General features: G+C 46.0%; 1 protein-coding gene across 1 annotated transcript in view; it reads left to right on the top strand.

The window, feature by feature from the left end:
• The window catches only part of LOC148501141 (kyphoscoliosis peptidase-like), a 49,723-nt gene that overhangs the window by 25,569 nt on the left and 2,925 nt on the right, over positions 1–21,229 (top strand). The window contains 3 exon segments of the mRNA XM_088450895.1: positions 5,960–6,077; positions 13,129–13,320; positions 15,470–15,660. Of these exon segments, the coding sequence (XP_088307021.1) occupies positions 5,960–6,077; positions 13,129–13,320; positions 15,470–15,660 (501 nt within the window).

The raw sequence follows: 21,229 nt of genomic DNA, 5'->3' as shown, positions 1-21,229 counted from the left end.
GTGAGAGGGTGTGGTGATAGGATGAGAGGTTAGGGGACGTGTTATGTGAGAGGGTGTGGTGATAGGATGAGAGTTTAGGGGGCGTGTTATGTGAGAGGGTGTGGTGATAGGATGAGAGGTTAGGGGGCGTGTTATGTGAGAGGGTGTGGTGATAGGATGAGAGGTTAGAGGGTGTGTTATGTGAGAGGGTGTGGTGATAGGATGAGAGGTTAGGGGGTGTGTTATGTGAGAGGGTGTGGTGATAGGATGAGAGGTTAGGGGGTGTGTTATGTGAGAGGGTGTGGTGATAGGATGAGAGGTTAGGGGGTGTGTTATGTGAGAGGGTGTGGTGATAGGATGAGAGGTTAGGGGGCGTGTTATGTGAGAGGGTGTGGTGATAGGATGAGAGGTTAGGGGGCGTGTTATGTGAGAGGGTGTGGTGATAGGATGAGAGGTTAGGGGACGTGTTATGTGAGAGGGTGTGGTGATAGGATGAGAGGTTAGGGGGCGTGTTATGAGGGAGGGTGTGGTGATAGGAGAGGTTAGGGGCTGTGTTATGTGAGAGTGTGTGTGGTGATAGGATGAGAGGTTAGGGGACGTGTTATGTGGGAGGGTGTGGTGATAGGATGAGAGGTTAGGGGGCGTATTATGTGAGTGGGTGTGGTGATAGGATGAGAAGTTAGGGGGCATGTTATGTGAGAGGGTGTGATTATAGGATGAGAGGTTAGGGGGCGTGTTATGTGAGAGGGTGTAGTGATAGGCTGAGAGGTTAGGGGGCGTGTTATGTGAGAGGGTGTGGTGATAGGATGAGAAGTTAGGGGGCATGTTATGTGAGAGGGTGTGGTGATAGGATGAGAGGTTAGGGGCGTGTTATGTGAGAGGGTGTGGTGATAGGATGAGAGGTTAGGGGGCGTGTTATGTGAGAGGGTGTGGTGATAGGATGAGAGGTTAGGGGGCGTGTTATGTGAGAGGGTGTGGTGATAGGATGAGAGGTTAGGGGGTGTGTTATGTGAGAGGGTGTGGTGATAGGATGAGAGGTTAGGGGGTGTGTTATGTGAGAGGGTGTGGTGATAGGATGAGAGGTTAGGGGGTGTGTTATGTGAGAGGGTGTGGTGATAGGATGAGAGGTTAGGGGGTGTGTTATGTGAGAGGGTGTGGTGATAGGATGAGAGGTTAGGGGGTGTGTTATGTGAGAGGGTGTGGTGATAGGATGAGAGGTTAGGGGGCGTGTTATGTGAGAGGGTGTGGTGATAGGATGAGAGGTTAGGGGGCGTGTTATGTGAGAGGGTGTGGTGATAGGATGAGAGGTTAGGGGGTGTGTTATGTGAGAGGGTGTGGTGATAGGATGAGAGGTTAGGGGGTGTGTTATGTGAGAGGGTGTAGTGATAGGCTGAGAGGTTAGGGGGCATGTTATGTGAGAGGGTGTGGTGATAGGATGAGAGGTTAGGGGCGTGTTATGTGAGAGGGTGTGGTGAAAGGATGAGAGGTTAGGGGGCGTGTTATGTGAGAGGGTGTGGTGATAGGATGAGAGGTTAGGGGACGTGTTATGTGAGAGGGTGTGGTGATAGGATGAGAGGTTAGGGGGCGTGTTATGAGGGAGGGTGTGGTGATAGGAGAGGTTAGGGGCTGTGTTATGTGAGAGTGTGTGTGGTGATAGGATGAGAGGTTAGGGGACGTGTTATGTGGGAGGGTGTGGTGATAGGATGAGAGGTTAGGGGGCGTATTATGTGAGTGGGTGTGGTGATAGGATGAGAAGTTAGGGGGCGTGTTATGTGAGAGGGTGTGATTATAGGATGAGAGGTTAGGGGGCGTGTTATGTGAGAGGGTGTGGTGATAGGCTGAGAGGTTAGGGGGCGTGTTATGTGAGAGGGTGTGGTGATAGGATGAGAAGTTAGGGGGCATGTTATGTGAGAGGGTGTGGTGATAGGATGAGAGGTTAGGGGCGTGTTATGTGAGAGGGTGTGGTGATAGGATGAGAGGTTAGGGGGCGTGTTATGTGAGAGGGTGTGGTGATAGGATGAGAGGTTAGGGGACGTGTTATGTGAGAGGGTGTGGTGATAGGATGAGAGGTTAGGGGGCGTGTTATGTGAGAGGGTGTGGTGATAGGATGAGAGGTTAGGGGGCGTGTTATGTGAGAGGGTGTGGTGATAGGATGAGAGGTTAGGGGACGTGTTATGTGAGAGGGTGTGGTGATAGGATGAGAGGTTAGGGGGCGTGTTATGAGGGAGGGTGTGGTGATAGGAGAGGTTAGGGGCTGTGTTATGTGAGAGTGTGTGTGGTGATAGGATGAGAGGTTAGGGGACGTGTTATGTGGGAGGGTGTGGTGATAGGATGAAAGGTTAGGGGGCGTATTATGTGAGTGGGTGTGGTGATAGGATGAGAAGTTAGGGGGCATGTTATGTGAGAGGGTGTGATTATAGGATGAGAGGTTAGGGGGCGTGTTATGTGAGAGGGTGTAGTGATAGGCTGAGAGGTTAGGGGGCGTGTTATGTGAGAGGGTGTGGTGATAGGATGAGAAGTTAGGGGGCATGTTATGTGAGAGGGTGTGGTGATAGGATGAGAGGTTAGGGGCGTGTTATGTGAGAGGGTGTGGTGATAGGATGAGAGGTTAGGGGGCGTGTTATGTGAGAGGGTGTGGTGATAGGATGAGAGGTTAGGGGACGTGTTATGTGAGAGGGTGTGGTGATAGGATGAGAGTTTAGGGGGCGTGTTATGTGAGAGGGTGTGGTGATAGGATGAGAGGTTAGGGGGCGTGTTATGTGAGAGGGTGTGGTGATAGGATGAGAGGTTAGGGGGTGTGTTATGTGAGAGGGTGTGGTGATAGGATGAGAGGTTAGGGGGTGTGTTATGTGAGAGGGTGTGGTGATAGGATGAGAGGTTAGGGGGTGTGTTATGTGAGAGGGTGTGGTGATAGGATGAGAGGTTAGGGGGTGTGTTATGTGAGAGGGTGTGGTGATAGGATGAGAGGTTAGGGGGCGTGTTATGTGAGAGGGTGTGGTGATAGGATGAGAGGTTAGGGGGCGTGTTATGTGAGAGGGTGTGGTGATAGGATGAGAGGTTAGGGGACGTGTTATGTGAGAGGGTGTGGTGATAGGATGAGAGGTTAGGGGGCGTGTTATGAGGGAGGGTGTGGTGATAGGAGAGGTTAGGGGCTGTGTTATGTGAGAGTGTGTGTGGTGATAGGATGAGAGGTTAGGGGACGTGTTATGTGGGAGGGTGTGGTGATAGGATGAGAGGTTAGGGGGCGTATTATGTGAGTGGGTGTGATGATAGGATGAGAAGTTAGGGGGCATGTTATGTGAGAGGGTGTGATTATAGGATGAGAGGTTAGGGGGCGTGTTATGTGAGAGGGTGTAGTGATAGGCTGAGAGGTTAGGGGGCGTGTTATGTGAGAGGGTGTGGTGATAGGATGAGAAGTTAGGGGGCATGTTATGTGAGAGGGTGTGGTGATAGGATGAGAGGTTAGGGGCGTGTTATGTGAGAGGGTGTGGTGATAGGATGAGAGGTTAGGGGGCGTGTTATGTGAGAGGGTGTGGTGATAGGATGAGAGGTTAGGGGACGTGTTATGTGAGAGGGTGTGGTGATAGGATGAGAGTTTAGGGGGCGTGTTATGTGAGAGGGTGTGGTGATAGGATGAGAGGTTAGGGGGCGTGTTATGTGAGAGGGTGTGGTGATAGGATGAGAGGTTAGGGGGTGTGTTATGTGAGAGGGTGTGGTGATAGGATGAGAGGTTAGGGGGTGTGTTATGTGAGAGGGTGTGGTGATAGGATGAGAGGTTAGGGGGTGTGTTATGTGAGAGGGTGTGGTGATAGGATGAGAGGTTAGGGGGTGTGTTATGTGAGAGGGTGTGGTGATAGGATGAGAGGTTAGGGGGCATGTTATGTGAGAGGGTGTGGTGATAGGATGAGAGGTTAGGGGACGTGTTATGTGAGAGGGTGTGGTGATAGGATGAGAGGTTAGGGGACGTGTTATGTGAGAGGGTGTGGTGATAGGATGAGAGGTTAGGGGGCGTGTTATGTGAGAGGGTGTGGTGATAGGATGAGAGGTTAGGGGGTGTGTTATGTGAGAGGGTGTGGTGATAGGATGAGAGGTTAGGGGGTGTGTTATGTGAGAGGGTGTGGTGATAGGATGAGAGGTTAGGGGGTGTGTTATGTGAGAGGGTGTGGTGATAGGATGAGAGGTTAGGGGGCGTGTTATGTGAGAGGGTGTGGTGATAGGATGAGAGGTTAGGGGACGTGTTATGTGAGAGGGTGTGGTGATAGGATGAGAGTTTAGGGGGCGTGTTATGTGAGAGGGTGTGGTGATAGGATGAGAGGTTAGGGGGCGTGTTATGTGAGAGGGTGTGGTGATAGGATGAGAGGTTAGGGGGTGTGTTATGTGAGAGGGTGTGGTGATAGGATGAGAGGTTAGGGGGTGTGTTATGTGAGAGGGTGTGGTGATAGGATGAGAGGTTAGGGGGTGTGTTATGTGAGAGGGTGTGGTGATAGGATGAGAGGTTAGGGGGTGTGTTATGTGAGAGGGTGTGGTGATAGGATGAGAGGTTAGGGGGCGTGTTATGTGAGAGGGTGTGGTGATAGGATGAGAGGTTAGGGGACGTGTTATGTGAGAGGGTGTGGTGATAGGATGAGAGGTTAGGGGACGTGTTATGTGAGAGGGTGTGGTGATAGGATGAGAGGTTAGGGGGCGTGTTATGTGAGAGGGTGTGGTGATAGGATGAGAGGTTAGGGGGTGTGTTATGTGAGAGGGTGTGGTGATAGGATGAGAGGTTAGGGGGTGTGTTATGTGAGAGGGTGTGGTGATAGGATGAGAGGTTAGGGGGTGTGTTATGTGAGAGGGTGTGGGGAATCTACAGTCTTAGCTCTGCCTCTTTGAATTTGATCTCCCACCCTTCCTCCCCTATTTTGTCTTGTGTCGGCTTTATTTCATAGCAGGAAAAGACCGGCAATATTGAAGCGTCCATCTTGCGGCAGTATGAGCGGTGCGCACCCCTTCAATGCACTGATTAGGCTGATTTCACCCTATTGTAGTCAGCAGCACCTCTCGACAGAGCAGGATGATTGGTGCATGGGTGTTGGGGCCGCATCACTTGCTCTGAAAGGGAGAGTTGGCCCTTGCAAGTTTTAAGATCACGCTTGTCCTTGTCTGGGATAGTTGGCCCTCGCAAGTTGTAATATACTTTTGGCCTAAGACAAGTGGACGCTGGTTGTTTGCCGTTCTTTCTCCTGCCACCATACCTACCATTGTAACTAAATAAAGCTAACACTTATCTTTTAAATGGCATAACTTGGTCTCGTGTGTTTATTGTAGTTAAGTATAGTTTAAGTTTATGGGTCACATCTATCATCTGACGATAGAACGTTTATATGATAAAAACATAAGTTATGTAAATTTGGGACGACTACAGTCGGCACCTTTTGTATCATTAATTTATAAAGTCAGAGAGCCATATATTGGTGTTGCAGCGGTATACTGTGTGATACTAGTGACCAGCATAATTCTGTGACGCTGTCGCTGTACTGTAAGTAGCTCCTGCATCAGGAAAAACCTCAGGGAAACCGTTGTTATTAAAGTGTACTATGGAGCACTTGTGGCCGTGTTTTTAATTCATCTGTATTCTAGAAGGGATGTAGTCTGCATTCCTGTGGTGGGGATGCTGGCATTTAGAATCCCGACAGCAGTTGGAATCCCGGGTCCAGAATCCCGATGGTAAGTATTAGGGTTAGGTGAAGGGTTAGGGGTTAAAGTTAGACACTAGGGGAATGGTTAGGGTTAGGCTGTGGAGGGGGCGGTTAGGCTGCGGGAAAGGTGAGGGAGGGTTAGGGCTTAGGATACAGGATATCTAATCCTATCAGGATTTTGAATGCCGGCATCCCAATACATTATAGAATACAGACGGCAAATACAAGTATTATAGCACTCATTTATGATGTCTTACCTGTCATGAGTACACTGTACCTTTCTGAGTACTGTCTTCTCCCAGGCTATGACGTTGAAGGGTATCTCGGCCTCTCCCAGAAGTTACACAGAGCAGAAGATGTATTGGAGAAGAGGACAGCTGTGTGCGCCGGGTACGCAGGGCTGTGCAGGGAAATGTGCAGGTACATAACAGTACAATACATAATCCAAGATTTCCAGATTCATTGACAAAGTCGGGTTGAGTTTACTTTTATACTGTGGGCAAAATTTACTAAGCGGCGGGTTCTAAACCTCGGCGGTTTGGTGGCGGATTGATGGCAGGTTCTATTCTGTTCTAAACCCCGGAGGTTTGGAGGTGGTTTTGCAGCGGCTTCTAAATGCCAGCCCTGTTCTTTTCTATTCTAAAATGTGTTTTGACTGTAGTTTGGCAGCAGTTTTGCTGCAGATTTACTAAGGCCAAAACCGCTGCAAAACTGCTGTCAAAACCAATTTTAGAATAGAATAGAACAGGGCTGTTATTTATAAACTACTGCAAAACCGCCACCAAACCCCAGGGTTTTAGAACAGAATAGAACCCGCCGTCAAACCGCCTCCAAACCGTTGGGGTTTAGAACAGAATAGAACCCGCCGTCAAACCGCCAGCAAACCGCAGGGGTTTAGAACCCTCCGCTTAGTAAATTTTGCCCTGTATGTTTAACTTATTTTACATTACAGAGGAATAGCCATGAACGTACAACTCTGCATTTTTATTTTTTGTTATTTTTGGCAGAATAAAACGTAAGGACACAAGCACTGCTGGTACACCCTGCAACAGGAGTACCTGCGGCATTCCCAGGGTGAAATAGCTTTTATATCAAATTTCATTAGAAAAATATCAAGGGTTTGATGATACCTCTCTAGTAGAATCAGTTTTATATTTTGCATCAGTCACGTTTGTCATATGTTACAGTCATTGAATGAAATTCAGCAGCAGAATGTATCATTATTATCGATCTTATAAAGTATCTTCCATTTTATCATACCCCCAAACAGTCCCCCTTTTTATGAGACAGTCCTGATATTTGAGCTCATTTAGGGGAGGCGAATGCTGTGTGGTGAGAGGGATAATGTGATGAGCAGCAGCATTAAGCGTAGACTGAAGAGGGGAGATGTGACATACAGGGAGGCCAGAGAGGAGAATATTGTTACAGTAGCCAAGAAGGGAAATGATGAGAACATGGATGAGGGTCTCAGGAGCATATTTATCAAAAAATATTTGCGGAATATCCCTGAAAATACCCATTTTCGGGGGTACCCACAAATATTAAGCATCGTATGTATGTACAGGGGACCACCGCCAATATCATTCATATGCGCTGTGATCCCCTGTTTTCATTGACAAAAGCAGCCCCCCACCCCATATAGGTGTCTGTGGGGGCTTCTAAAATCTCGAATTTGCCAGAATTGCCAGTAGCCAATGCGCAATAGATTGCAACATTTACCCGGCAATGGCCGCTCGCACACGTGTGGTCCGATGCAGTATCTGGAAGTAACCCACAAGAAAAGTGATCGCATTACTGATCACTTTACTTTTGCGCATCGCAGGGATGGGGTCCTATCGAAATCCCTGTCCCCGGTTGTGAATTTTGTTAAATTCAGACGATACTTCATTTCTCTTTGTCGTGATAAGTGACGATAAGAAATTAGTAGCATTTGGGGATGAGGAATGGCCGAATCTTAAAAATATTATGGTCATGGAAGTGGCCGGACTGAGGGCAGGATGTAGTAAGCATTGCATCCGCAATGCGGTACATCCCGCCACTTATGGGGTACATGCCAAGGTTGATTACCCCATTATGTACAGTACTTAGAAATGCGATTACATTTTGCAAAGGACACCTCTCCCGATAAGAGCTGCCCTTTATGATAGCTTCGGAGAGAGGGACTTCTGGATTTAACACCCAGAAGTCTCTCTCTAGCATCCTTCTGCGCATGCACAGAAGGATGTGTGCGCCGCGGGGGGAGCTGGGAGGGGTCCGAGGCCTGCGGTATGGCGTGTTGTGAAGGAGGAGAGGGTGGTTAATAGTGTTGAATCCAGCAGTCACATCAGGGAGGATGAGGCCAGCCATCCTCTAGAATGTAAGCTCTCGGGACTTCTTCCCCTTATATTTTCTATGCACAGTAGCTATGTAATTTGATAACGCTAATAATTTTTTGTAAAGTTAAGTTACTATCTGTATTAGTACATATCCATGCAAAATGTTTTTATGTTTTACGCCTATGTAGGGCGCTACCAAACCTTTGTGGCAAAATATAAGTAAACATAATAATAACTATGTATCCAACAGCATGTATATTAATCATTACTAAGTATCTAACAGTATGTTTATAAGTCATTACTAAGTATCTAACAGTATATCTATAAGTCATTACTAAGTATCTAACAGTATGTCTATAAGTCATTACTAAGTATCTAACAGTATGTCTATAAATCATTACTAAGTATCTAACAGTATATCTACAAGTCATTACTAAGTATCTAACAGTATATCTATAAGTCATTACTAAGTATCTAACAGTATATCTATAAGTCATTACTAAGTATCTAACAGTATATCTATAAGTCATTACTAAGTATCTAACAGTATATCTATAAGTCATTACTAAGTATCTAACAGTATATCTATAAATCATTACTAAGTATCTAACAGTATATCTATAAGTCATTACTAAATATCTAACAGTATATCTATAAATCATTACTAAATATCTAACAGTATATCTATAAGTCATTACTAAGTATCTAACAGTATATCTATAAATCATTACTAAGTATCTAACAGTATATCTATAAGTCATTACTAAGTATCTAACAGTATATCTATAAGTCATTACTAAGTATCTAACAGTATATCTATAAGTCATTACTAAGTATCTAACAGTATATCTATAAGTCATTACTAAGTATCTAACAGTATATCTATAAGTCATTACTAAGTATCTAACAGTATATCTATAAATCATTACTAAGTATCTAACAGTATGTCTATAAATCATTACTAAGTATCTAACAGTATATCTATAAGTCATTACTAAGTATCTAACAGTATGTCTATAAATCATTACTAAGTATCTAACAGTATATCTATAAGTCATTACTAAGTATCTAACAGTATATCTATAAGTCATTACTAAGTATCTAACAGTATGTCTATAAGTCATTACTAAGTATCTAACAGTATGTCTATGAGTCATTACTAAGTATCTAACAGTATATCTATAAATCATTACTAAGTATCTAACAGTATATCTATAAGTCATTACTAAGTATCTAACAGTATATCTATAAGTCATTACTAAGTATCTAACAGTATGTCTATGAGTCATTACTAAGTATCTAACAGTATATCTATAAGTCATTACTAAGTATCAAACAGTATATCTATAAGTCATTACTAAATATCTAACAGTATATCTATAAGTCATTACTAAGTATCTAACAGTATATCTATAAGTCATTACTAAGTATCTAACAGTATATCTATAAGTCATTACTAAGTATCTAACAGTATATCTATAAGTCATTACTAAGTATCTAACAGTATATCTATAAGTCATTACTAAGTATCTAACAGTATATCTATAAGTCATTACTAAGTATCTAACAGTATGTCTATAAGTCATTACTAAGTATCTAACAGTATATCTATAAGTCATTACTAAGTATCTAACAGTATATCTATAAGTCATTACTAAGTATCTAACAGTATATCTATAAGTCATTACTAAGTATCTAACAGTATATCTATAAGTCATTACTAAGTATCTAACAGTATATCTATAAATCATTACTAAGTATCTAACAGTATGTCTATGAGTCATTACTAAGTATCTAACAGTATGTCTATGAGTCATTACTAAGTATCTAACAGTATGTCTATAAGTCATTACTAAGTATCAAACAGTATATCTATAAGTCATTACTAAGTATCTAACAGTATGTCTATAAATCATTACTAAGTATCTAACAGTATATCTATAAGTCATTACTAAGTATCTAACAGTATATCTATAAGTCATTACTAAGTATCTAACAGTATGTCTATAAGTCATTACTAAGTATCTAACAGTATATCTATAAGTCATTACTAAGTATCAAACAGTATATCTATAAGTCATTACTAAGTATCTAACAGTATATCTATAAGTCATTACTAAGTATCTAACAGTATATCTATAAGTCATTCCTAAGTATCTAACAGTATATCTATAAGTCATTACTAAGTATCAAACAGTATGTCTATAAGTCATTACTAAGTATCTAACAGTATATCTATAAATCATTACTAAGTATCTAACAGTATATCTATAAGTCATTACTAAGTATCTAACAGTATATCTATAAGTCATTACTAAGTATCTAACAGTATGTCTATAAGTCATTACTAAGTATCAAACAGTATATCTATAAGTCATTACTAAGTATCTAACAGTATGTCTATAAGTCATTACTAAGTATCTAACAGTATATCTATAAGTCATTACTAAGTATCTAACAGTATATCTATAAGTCATTACTAAGTATCTAACAGTATATCTATAAATCATTACTAAGTATCTAACAGTATATCTATAAGTCATTACTAAGTATCTAACAGTATATCTATAAGTCATTACTAAGTATCTAACAGTATATCTATAAGTCATTACTAAGTATCAAACAGTATATCTATAAATCATTACTAAGTATCAAACAGTATATCTATAAATCATTACTAAGTATCTAACAGTATATCTATAAGTCATTACTAAGTATCTAACAGTATATCTATAAATCATTACTAAGTATCTAACAGTATATCTATAAGTCATTACTAAGTATCTAACAGTATATCTATAAGTCATTACTAAGTATCTAACAGTATGTCTATAAGTCATTACTAAGTATCTAACAGTATATCTATGTCATTACTAAGTATCTAACAGTATATCTATAAATCATTACTAAATATCTAACAGTATATCTATAAATCATTACTAAGTATCTAACAGTATGTCTATAAATCATTACTAAGTATCTAACAGTATGTCTATAAATCATTACTAAGTATCTAACAGTATATCTATAAGTCTCATTACTAAGTATCTAACAGTATATCTATAAATCATTACTAAGTATCCAACAGTATATCTATAAGTCATTACTAAGTATCTAACAGTATGTCTATAAGTCATTTCTAAGTGCCTTCTTTAGCATAATCTCTAATTCACTAAATATGCACTGATGTATGTGATGTGTGATAGGCTGGGGGCACTAACGTACGCTATACATTGAGAAATCAAGGTCTAGAGAAGCAACAGGGCCGTAACTAGGGTAGTGCGATCAGTGCCGTGGTACAGGGCAGGGGGCGCTGTCACTTTTCCTGTTTACTATCATTCTCACTTGTAGCTTTCTCTTCTTTTATCCCCAGCATCTCCTGGCCTCCCCTATCTCTTCCCTGGCCTTTCCCCATGAGGCCATGGCCCTCTCTCAGGTGCACTATCTTATGTCCCTATTTATCCCCAACATCTCCTGGCCTCCCCTATCTCTTCCCTGGCCCTTCCCCATGAGGCCATGGCCCTTTTTCAGGTGCACTATCTTATGTCCCTATTTAAAAAATGGTGGGGAGGTGGGGGTGGGAGCGCCAATGCTCTCTCTGGCACAGGGCACCAAAAAGTCTAGTTACGGCTCTGAGAGGCAAGAAGATCCGATCACTTCCAGGGAATATACGCTCACGCTTATAGAGACATATGTATCAATTATTGGGTTTTAGACCCGATCATTGTAACTAATTTCTAATTACCGCTATTCATGGCAAAAAACATTCGCAGGAATGTATCAAAAATCAGATGCTGGGAGAGGGCCTCCCTGCGATATGTAAGAAGTAAAATGATCGCTAATGCAATAATCTCACTTCTGTATCGGGACCCCGCAGTGCTACTGCACACCCACTGTCTGCTGACCACGCATGTGCTGAGTCATTTGCCGGGGAGGGTTCCGTAGTATAGCCCATAGGCAGGGCCGTAACAGAGGCTCTGTAGGTGGCACAATCGTTACCCCACAACTCTTGTTCCTGGCTAGCAGGACACCTGGAACGGCACCCTGCCCAGTATATGCAGCCGAGCAACCGTCCTGAGGACTCAGCGCTGCACTCACCGGAGCTGTCGGTCACGCCCCCTCTGCGCGAATTAATGAGTCTGGGGACAGGGCCGGCACATTTATGCTCTGTTACGGCTCTGCCCATAGGCTACAGCAGCTAGCACAGTCTCCAGATGGCTTTAGCTGCCGAGGGCCAAACTCCATTCAGGAGTTTGATAAACCTGACAGCCCATGGGGGCTGTGGCTACAGTCAGAAATGGGAGATATCTACTGTGGTCCCTCCTTCATACAGTCCGGTGATACTTAATATTTGTGGGTAACCCCCAAAAAAGGGTATTGGGGATATTCCGCAAATATTGAATGATAAATACCCTCTTGGATTAAAAATATCCTTCATTCTTATAAATAGAATATCTTAACTTATTCATTATTAATAATGACCGCATGTCAACCGACAGTTAGATCTGCTGATGCACAGGGTACAGAGGGCCTAATTCAGACCTGCTCGCGAGCGCTCGCAAGCGGGTCGATGTTAGGCCAGTGCGCATGCGCACGACGGAGGCCAAGCCGTCGCTATGGGTCTCGCTACAAAGCGGGCGTGCTGTCGATGGTGAGTGACAGCATGTCCCCTTTGGTGGGCGTGCCGGGGGGGGCGTGGCTGCCCAGACGGAGGCGTTCCCATGGGAACGCCTTCCGTCTGGGGCCGGCCCCACTGACATCACAAGGGTCTCATCGCAAGGCCGATAGTCGCGATGGTCTTGACCATCGCGACCATCTTTTTAGCCGCTCGCTATAGCTATGGGTGGTCACTCACAGCTATGCGAGCGGCCAGGAGGCCGCTCCAAAATTAGGAAGGACGGCCCTGATACAGAGCGAGCGCTCTGTCAGAGCGTCCGGATCTGAACCAGGGCCAGAGTGTGTTCTTTATATACTGTATTTTCTGTATGGCTGAAAAAACTTGTGCAGTCTCCGATGGTGTAATTGTAATTTACTGTAACTGAATGAAGCTGTCCCACACCGAGCTGGAGTAATTAAGAAAATTGCCACATAGCAGTAGGCACATAGAGGCTTTCAGATATAATTTAAAAAAATCCTTATAACTTTCCTCCTCCCAGGGAGATAGGAATACGATGCAGAGAGATTTCAGGGTTCAGCCGCGGGGCAGAGTACAGCGGCAACGTCCGTTTCCACAGGACGAAGTCTAACCACATGTGGAACGCCGTGGAGCTGGCCGGAGAGTGGCAACTCCTGGACGCCTGCTGGGGAGCCGGGACTGTTGACCTTCAGAAGGGAATATTTATACCAAGGTCAGACTTAATGCTCTGAATCTATTGCACATCCTCACCTACAGGCTTATGAAAAGAAGAATGTCCTTATATTTAAAACGATAGAGGTTTTGTTTGACCGCTGAGTAAAATAATAGCACTATAATTTCTGAGCTGAATTGGTAAAAACTATGGCCCTCATTCAGAGCCGCTCGTTAGCGGCAGTACGCTCGTTCCGAGCGATGTTCGCACATCTGCGCATGCGTACGGTTTTTAGTACGCATGCGCGAACCAGTCAGTGCGGCCGAAAATCGTTTGTACGCTATATAGCGAGTGCCTGCTATTTTGAGTGACAGAATGAGGCGTATGTGGGTGGTAACAGGGGAAGGTGCTTGAAAACGGGGGAGTGGAATTCGAACGCAGGCGTGCTTAAAGGTCAAAACGGGCATTTTAAGGGTGTGCATAATTAATCCAGCAGCGTCATTGACCACGTCACTTGGTTTTTTTAAACTCAGAACTGCTCGCAAAATAGCGGTTGAAAAAACCAACCACAAGAATAGCGAGCAGTTCATACGCTGTACGATGTACTCGATTAATCTAATAGATAGCGGACATGACGTATGGTGCGAGCGGCCAGGGGACGTTTTTATCAAATAAACGAGCGTATGTTTTGCTCGCTCGTTCAGACTTAGAGGTGTGAACAGACTGCAATGTGCGAACGGATCATTTGAATAGCCACCCCCTGTTTTTGAACGAACGACCGCAAATAGCGAACGGCTCTGAATGAGGGCCTATGGTAGCAGAACGAGAGAAGTCTAGGAGATGGGAGTGGGAGGAGCTTATAAGAGATATTGGGGCAGATGTATGAAGCTCTGGGAAGTGATAAAGTGCAGAGTGATAAACGACCAGCCAATCAGCTCTCAACTGTCATGCCACAGGCTGTGTTTGAAAAATGACAGTTGGGAGCTGAGTGGCTGGTCATTTATAACTCTGCACTTTATCACTTCCCAGAGCTTCATACATCTCCCCCAATGTTAGGCATCGACCATGACGGTAGACGGTAGAGCTTAAATGGGTAGTTAACTACGAGAGACTGTAAGTGGGTACAGTTGTGGAGGGCTTTATTTAGGGAGAAATAAAGAGGTTACTCTGGAGGTTTTATTTATCAGAAGTCAAACAGCCCTATTGCGGGTGAAAGCTGGAGTTCTTGCCAGCAATTGGCCATTTTGCTTCTGGTTTCACCTGTAAAGGGTCACTTTCTATTTCCCAGTGACAGACAGATATTAATATAGCCTATACATATAGAAGTTGTTCAATGGAGGGGATACATGTACATGCTTTGGGACTGAGGGCCCGATTCAGACCCGCTCGCTAGGATGCGTTCGCACGTAGCCTGCTGATATTTGCAAACTGCGCATGCGTATAAGAAGCAGAGCGCATGCGCGAACCAGTCACTGCGATCGCGAATCGATCGCCCCTTGTGCACAGACCCCTCGCTAGAATGAGTGCCAGGACGAGCCGTTTGTGGGTTGGTGACAGGGGTTGGGCGATGGAAACCGGGGGTGTGGCGGTGCGAACGCAAGCGTGTCTAAGCGTCTTAACGCCGTATCAGAGGCGTGCATATATAAGACGCAGCGTCATAATACACGTCACATGGCTGAATTACACACAGCAGCGCTCGCAGTGCTTGCGGTAGGGTATGGTCAGTCACAAGTGCTGCGTATGGGTCCGATGGTATACGATGTTACCGATTGTTGAATACACTTCCTGGAGATGACATGTATTACTAAGGGAATGGGGGCATCTTAAGACAGGCTGGTGGGTGTCTAAATACACACCACGATCGCACGGCAAGACATAGTGGGCGTGCTAATCGCGGGATTTGCATACTTTGGCAGCTGACGGCTGCGTGCGAATGCATCTGGCGAGCGGGTCTGAATCAGGTCCTGAGGCCTGCAGTAGAGAGGTAGAGAATACACCTTAATGCTGTGTAAAACGAATGATGCAGAAGTATTGTTATTTCCCAAAAAGAATTTTATAATCTTCTGTACTGAGGACCCTTTTACTAACATCATAAAAAAAAAAAATTTCACCCCCTTTATAAACCTGCTTGTCAAGGACATGGAGGGGCTCATTGCGCACAGTGTTCTCAGAGGACCCCGCAAAGGGCTGACTCTTCTCTTTCCTGCAGCTACGATGATTTCTTCTTCCTCACCGCCCCTGAGGAGTTCATCGAAACTCACTGGCCGGACGACTCCTCTTGGCAGCTCCTGGATCGTACAGTTTCGTTTAAAGATTTCGAACAGAAAATTTTCAAGACATCCGAGTTCTTCCGGCTCAGTCTCATCATCATCTCGCCAAAGGTTTTCTACCTCACAACAGGTACAGTACCACATGGCAGAAGGAAACCGCATTACGTAAATTAAGATTTGTAACATGGTTAGCTGTACAAATATGAAATCACTTTATTAGGCTGCAAGTGGAAATTAAACCAACAAAATGGAATAAAATCAATATCTTCTGCTATGTTCAAGACAAGTCTAAACTTTTCCTTTCTTGTTGATTAATGCAAATATTAAGTTTTTTTTCCCTAATTTACTTATCTTCTCCCAAAGCCCTCCTGTCAGTCTCAATCAGGGGTGATACAATAGTTTGTATGGTCTCAGGGGAGCAGTAAGCAGCCAGGAGCAGCCGGAAGGAGCGAATGGTATTACACCTCCTCCACTACACCCGGTGTAGGGAACACTGCTGGTGTGCTGTGGGCAGGGAAAGCAGACAAAGGAGGTATAGATGGTGCTCAAGGGAACATCTTGCACCGCGGAGCTATAGGACCTGAATAGGATTTTGCACGTAAAGCAGCGGAAATTCCAACTGTTTCAGCGATTGGAAATCCGTGTGAGCATGTGTTCTGAGTTGTCTGCGCCTATGTAATCACACCGCCCTCCAGCCATGCGCTTGTGCGAGCAGCCATCATCACTATTTTTTGCATTTGTGCCAGCCACATCCTTGCCCTGAGTTGCCCGCTGCTCTGTCTACGCACCCAGTAGCTCAGTAAGTATCCCCCATCCTGTGGACAGCCCTGTCGAAGTTCAGGAAGTATCTCCCATCCTGCATGATGCCCTTAGGAAGCTGAGTAAGTATCTCCCATCCCATGTGCTGCCCTGAGGAAGCTCAGTAAGTAACCCCCATCCCATGTGCTGCCCTGAGGAAGCTCAGTAAGTAACCCCATCCCATGTGTTGCCCTGAGGAAGCTCAGTCAGTATCCCCCATCCCATGTGCTGCCCTGAGGAAGCTCAGTATATATCCCCATTCCATGTGCTGCCCTGAGGAAGCTCAGTATATATCCCCATCCCATGTGCTGCCCTGAGGAAGCTCAGTATGTATCCCCATCCCATGTGCTGCCCTGAGGAAGCTCAGTCAGTATCCCCATCCCATGTGCTGCCCTGAGGAAGCTCAGTATGTATCACCATCCCATGTGCTGCCCTGAGGAAGCTCAGTATGTATCCCCATCCCATGTGCTGCCCTGAGGAAGCTCAGTAAGTATCCCCCATCCCATGTGCTGCCCTGAGGAAGCTCAGTATGTATCCCCATCCCATGTGCTGCCCTGAGGAAGCTCAGTAAGTAACCCCCATCCCATGTGCTGCCCTGAGGAAGCTTAGTCAGTACCCCCATCCCATGTGCTGCCCTGAGGAAGCTCGGTATGTATCCCCATCCCATGTGCTGCCCTGAGGAAGCTCAGTAAGTAACCCCCATCCCATGTGCTGCCTTGAGGAAGCTCAGTCAGTATCCCCATTCCATGTGCTGCCCTGAGGAAGCTCAGTAAGTATCTCCATCCCATGTACTGCCCTGAGGAAGCTCAGTCAGTACCCCCATCCCATGTGCTGCCCTGAGGAAGCTCAGTCAGTATCCCCATCCCATGTGCTGCCCTGAGGAAGCTCAGTAAGTATCTCCATCCCATGTACTGCCCTGAGGAAGCTTAGTCAGTACCCCCATCCCATGTGCTGCCCTGAGGAAGCTCAGTCAGTATCCCCATCCCATGTGCTGCCCTGAGGAAGCTCAGTCAGTATCCCCATCCCATGTGCTGCCCTGAGGAAGCTCAGTCAGTATCCCCATCCCATGTGCTGCCCTGAGGAAGCTCAGTCAGTATCCCCCATCCCATGTGCCGCCCTGAGGAAGCTCAGTCAGTATCCCCATCCCATGTGCCACCCTGAGGAAGCTCAGTCAGTACCCCATCCCATGTGCTGCCCTGAGGAAGCTTAGTCAGTACCCCATCCCATGTGCTGCCCTGAGGAAGCTTAGTCAGTACCCCATCCCATGTGCTGCCCTGAGGAAGCTTAGTCAGTACCCCCATCCCATGTGCTGCCCTGAGGAAGCCTAGTCAGTACCCCCATCCCATGTGCTGCCCTGAGGAAGCCTAGTCAGTACCCCCATTCCATGTGCTGCCCTGAGGAAGCTCAGTATGTATCCCCATCCCATGTGCCACCCTGAGGAAGCTCAGTAAGTGTCCCCCATCCCATTTGCTGCCCTGAGGAAGCTCAGTCAGTATCCCCATCCCATGTACTGCCCTGAGGAAGCTCAGTCAGTATCCCCATCCCATGTGCTGCCCTGAGGAAGCTCAGTCAGTAACCCCCATCCCATGTGCTGCCCTGAGGAAGCTCAGTCAGTATCCCCCATCCCATGTGCTGCCCTGAGGAAGCTCAGTCAGTATCCCCATCCCATGTGTTGCCCTGAGGAAGCTCAGTCAGTATCCCCCATCCGATGTGCTGCCCTGAGGAAGCTCAGTCAGTATCCCCATCCCATGTACTGCCCTGAGGAAGCTCAGTCAGTATCCCCATCCGATTTGCTGCCTATGCTGAGCACAACATAATAGAAAACATACAGTTTGAACATTACAACAGCCCTGGTGTGGCACACCACATGTACTACCCAGAGTGACTGCTCCACTTACCTCACCCATCCTATGCTCCTTTCTGTCCTCTGTCTGATTTTTGCTCATCTCCAGACCTTCCCTGAGCTGATCTTGGACAAGTTGCTTAAGAGATAACATCTAAAATCTTTCCTAGTGCTCCAAATTGGTAAGAGCCAACTCTGCCCCTGCCCCTAATGATCTCACACTTATTCCTGCCACAGGTGCCCCCAAGCTATAGTATAGTAAGAGAATTATCAGACTTGACTGACAGGATAGCCCTGGAAGGGAAGGTGGTGGGGTAAAGAAGGCAAACAATGGAACTGTAATACAGAGCCGGAACTAGACTTTTTGGTGCCCTGTGCCAGAGAGAGCATTGGCGCCCCCCCCTCCCTCCCTATTTTGTAAATAGGGACATAAGATAGTGCACCTGAAAAAGGGCCATGGCCTCATGGGGAAGGGCCAGGGATGAGATAGGGGAGGCCAGGAGATGCTGGGGATGAAATAAGAGACAGCTACAAGTGAGAATGATAATAAACAGGAAAAGTGACAGCGCCCCCTGCCCTGCGGTGCCCTGTGCCATGGTACTGGTTGCACGAGATCGGTATGAATGACCACCGGACGTATGCCCGGCGGTCCAAATCCCGACAGCAGAAGAATGGCAGGCATCCAAATCCTGATCGGTAAGTAGACTATCTAACCCTAATCTTCTCCCCCCCCTAACCCTAACCCTCCCTTAGGGGGGGCTATCCCTAACCCCCCCTAGTGTCTAACCCTAACCCTCTCTAAGGGCAGCACAGATGGTGTAATGGTTAGCGTTACTGCCTCACAGCACTGAGGTCGTGGGTTCGATTCCCACCACGGCCCTACCTGTGCGGAGTTTGTATATTCTCCCTGTGCTTGCGTGGGTTTCCTCCGGGTACTCCGGTTTCCTCCCACACTCCAAAAAATATACTGGTAGGTTAATTGGCTCCCAACACAAATTAACCCTAGTGTGTATGTGTGTGCGCAAGTGATAGGGAATATAGATTGTAAGCTCCATCGGGGCAGGGACTGATGTGAATGGCCAGCTATTCTCTGTAAAGCGCTGCGGAATATGTGTGCGCTATATAAATAACTGGTAATAATAATAATAATAATAATAAGTGCCTAAACCTAACCCCCCCATTCCCACAGCCTAAACCTAAGTCTCCGGGGGGGATGCCTATCCCTACGTCCCCCTCCCGGGAGCCCCCAACCTAACCCTCCTCCCCCCTTCGGCTGTCCGCGCCCGCCGCACGGCTTACCTTCGTTCGGTATGCCAGGTGTCGGGCTCCCGGCATAGGTAAAATGACAAGTGTCGGAATTTCGATGCCTGTCATTAGACCCCTGCCGGGATTAAACAGTCGGTATGACGGCGGTCGGCATACTGACTGCATCCCGATCTCGCTACCCTAGTTGCGGTCCTGCTGTAATAAATGTTGAGCTCTGCAAGCGGAGTAAATAGTATCACTATAGATCTAAAACTACAAAGAGAAAGTAAAAAAAAATTGGTTAGAATCCCGTTATTATAAGCAGCATCTATGTATAAATTACCACGAGAGCTAACTAGCCGAACGCCATCTTTTTTTTTCTTAGAAGGTTCATTGTACTGGAGAGGGTCTGTGTGCTGTATAATCTCACAAGTTCTGTCATCTACAAGAAGTTAGTATAGCACGCTAAGCCCACCTCTGACTCAGGATAAAGCTGCCTGGCCGTGTAAAACACCCACAAGCTCTCTGAGCAGACTGTTTCATTCTAAACCTTCTGCTGTATAATTGGAATCTTGTTTCAATTGACTGGGCCCGTTAGGCCAGATACAGACAGACTAAGCTGGGCGCATCCAGTGTACAGAACAAATGAGTACAGCAGCCTGTGGAGGAGGGTGGGTGGGAGCAGTGAGTGCATTCCTCATATATTCCTGTGTACAAGGATCAGGAGGCCGCTGCTATCTCATTCCTTCAGAGACTCTTTGCAAGGACGTTGTTAGGCCAGGCTGGCAGCTTTGCAGCATCTGAAATGCTGGGTATCGGCCTCAGCGATGGCTTACAGCTGGCCACAGACATGACAATTGCGTCAGGTCTCTTTATTATTCCTTGCAGAAAAAGAACCCCCAATTGTCTGAGGACTGCAATAAGCTTTTGGTCTTCAGCCAGCTTCTCCGATATGGGGCCAGGACCTTACAGAGCAAAGATGGGTCCCAGGTGATGAGGGAGCCTTGACCGGATCATGAGGGTATAGCTATGCCCACCTGAAAAATAAATTATAAAAACCACCATGGGGGGGTATTCTTCCCCTTGCACAGCTGGCTTGGGCCCATTGAACAAGCCCGGGCCTGGATAGATAGTGTAATAGTCTCTGGGAATTGGCTATAATGTGTCTTTAGCAATTGCTTGTTAATTGTGAAATGGGCTCAGTACATACAGTATGCAGTTCTTAGGTGATCAGGGTAATGTCAAGAATTTAAAGCTGCGCTCCCATCTGGAGCCATGAGTGAAGGGGCTCACATTGCACCCACCATATGACTAAAAAATGCTATACATAGACATAACTCCGGGCAGCACAAATATTGAGGGTACTCATGGACACGCAGTACCCCACAGAGCTGGTTGCTATGGGTGAAGCATTGTAGCTACACCAGGTTAGTCTCACAGCTGAAAAGGGAAGTGCTCAAAGCCTTAGAGGGGGTGAGCTGGCGGACTAAAAATACATTGTAAGGGTGAGTCAAAAAAAATACAGGTTACACCATAACACCTACCATATCCCAACGAAAGGGGTTGGGTATGGGATGACAGCATTCAGGATCCCGGCGGACAGAATCCCATTGCCAGCATCCCAACTAGGTTAGCATCCCGACGGCTCAAGGTAAGTATTCCTAACCTAATCCCTAACCCTCCCTCCCCGATGCCTAGATCTAACCCTCCATCCCCGATGCCTAAACCAAACCCTCCCTCCCCGGTTCCTAAACCACACCCTCCCTCCCTGTTGCCTAAACCACACCCTCCCCGGTGCCTAGACCTAACCCTC

Source organism: Taudactylus pleione, unplaced genomic scaffold (genome assembly GCF_031769625.1).
Source record: "Taudactylus pleione unplaced genomic scaffold, aTauple2 ptg000533l, whole genome shotgun sequence".
NCBI classification, from domain to species: Eukaryota; Metazoa; Chordata; class Amphibia; order Anura; family Myobatrachidae; genus Taudactylus; species Taudactylus pleione.
Note: the sequence above shows the minus strand (reverse complement) of the source record. Positions and strands in the feature narration are given on the sequence as shown.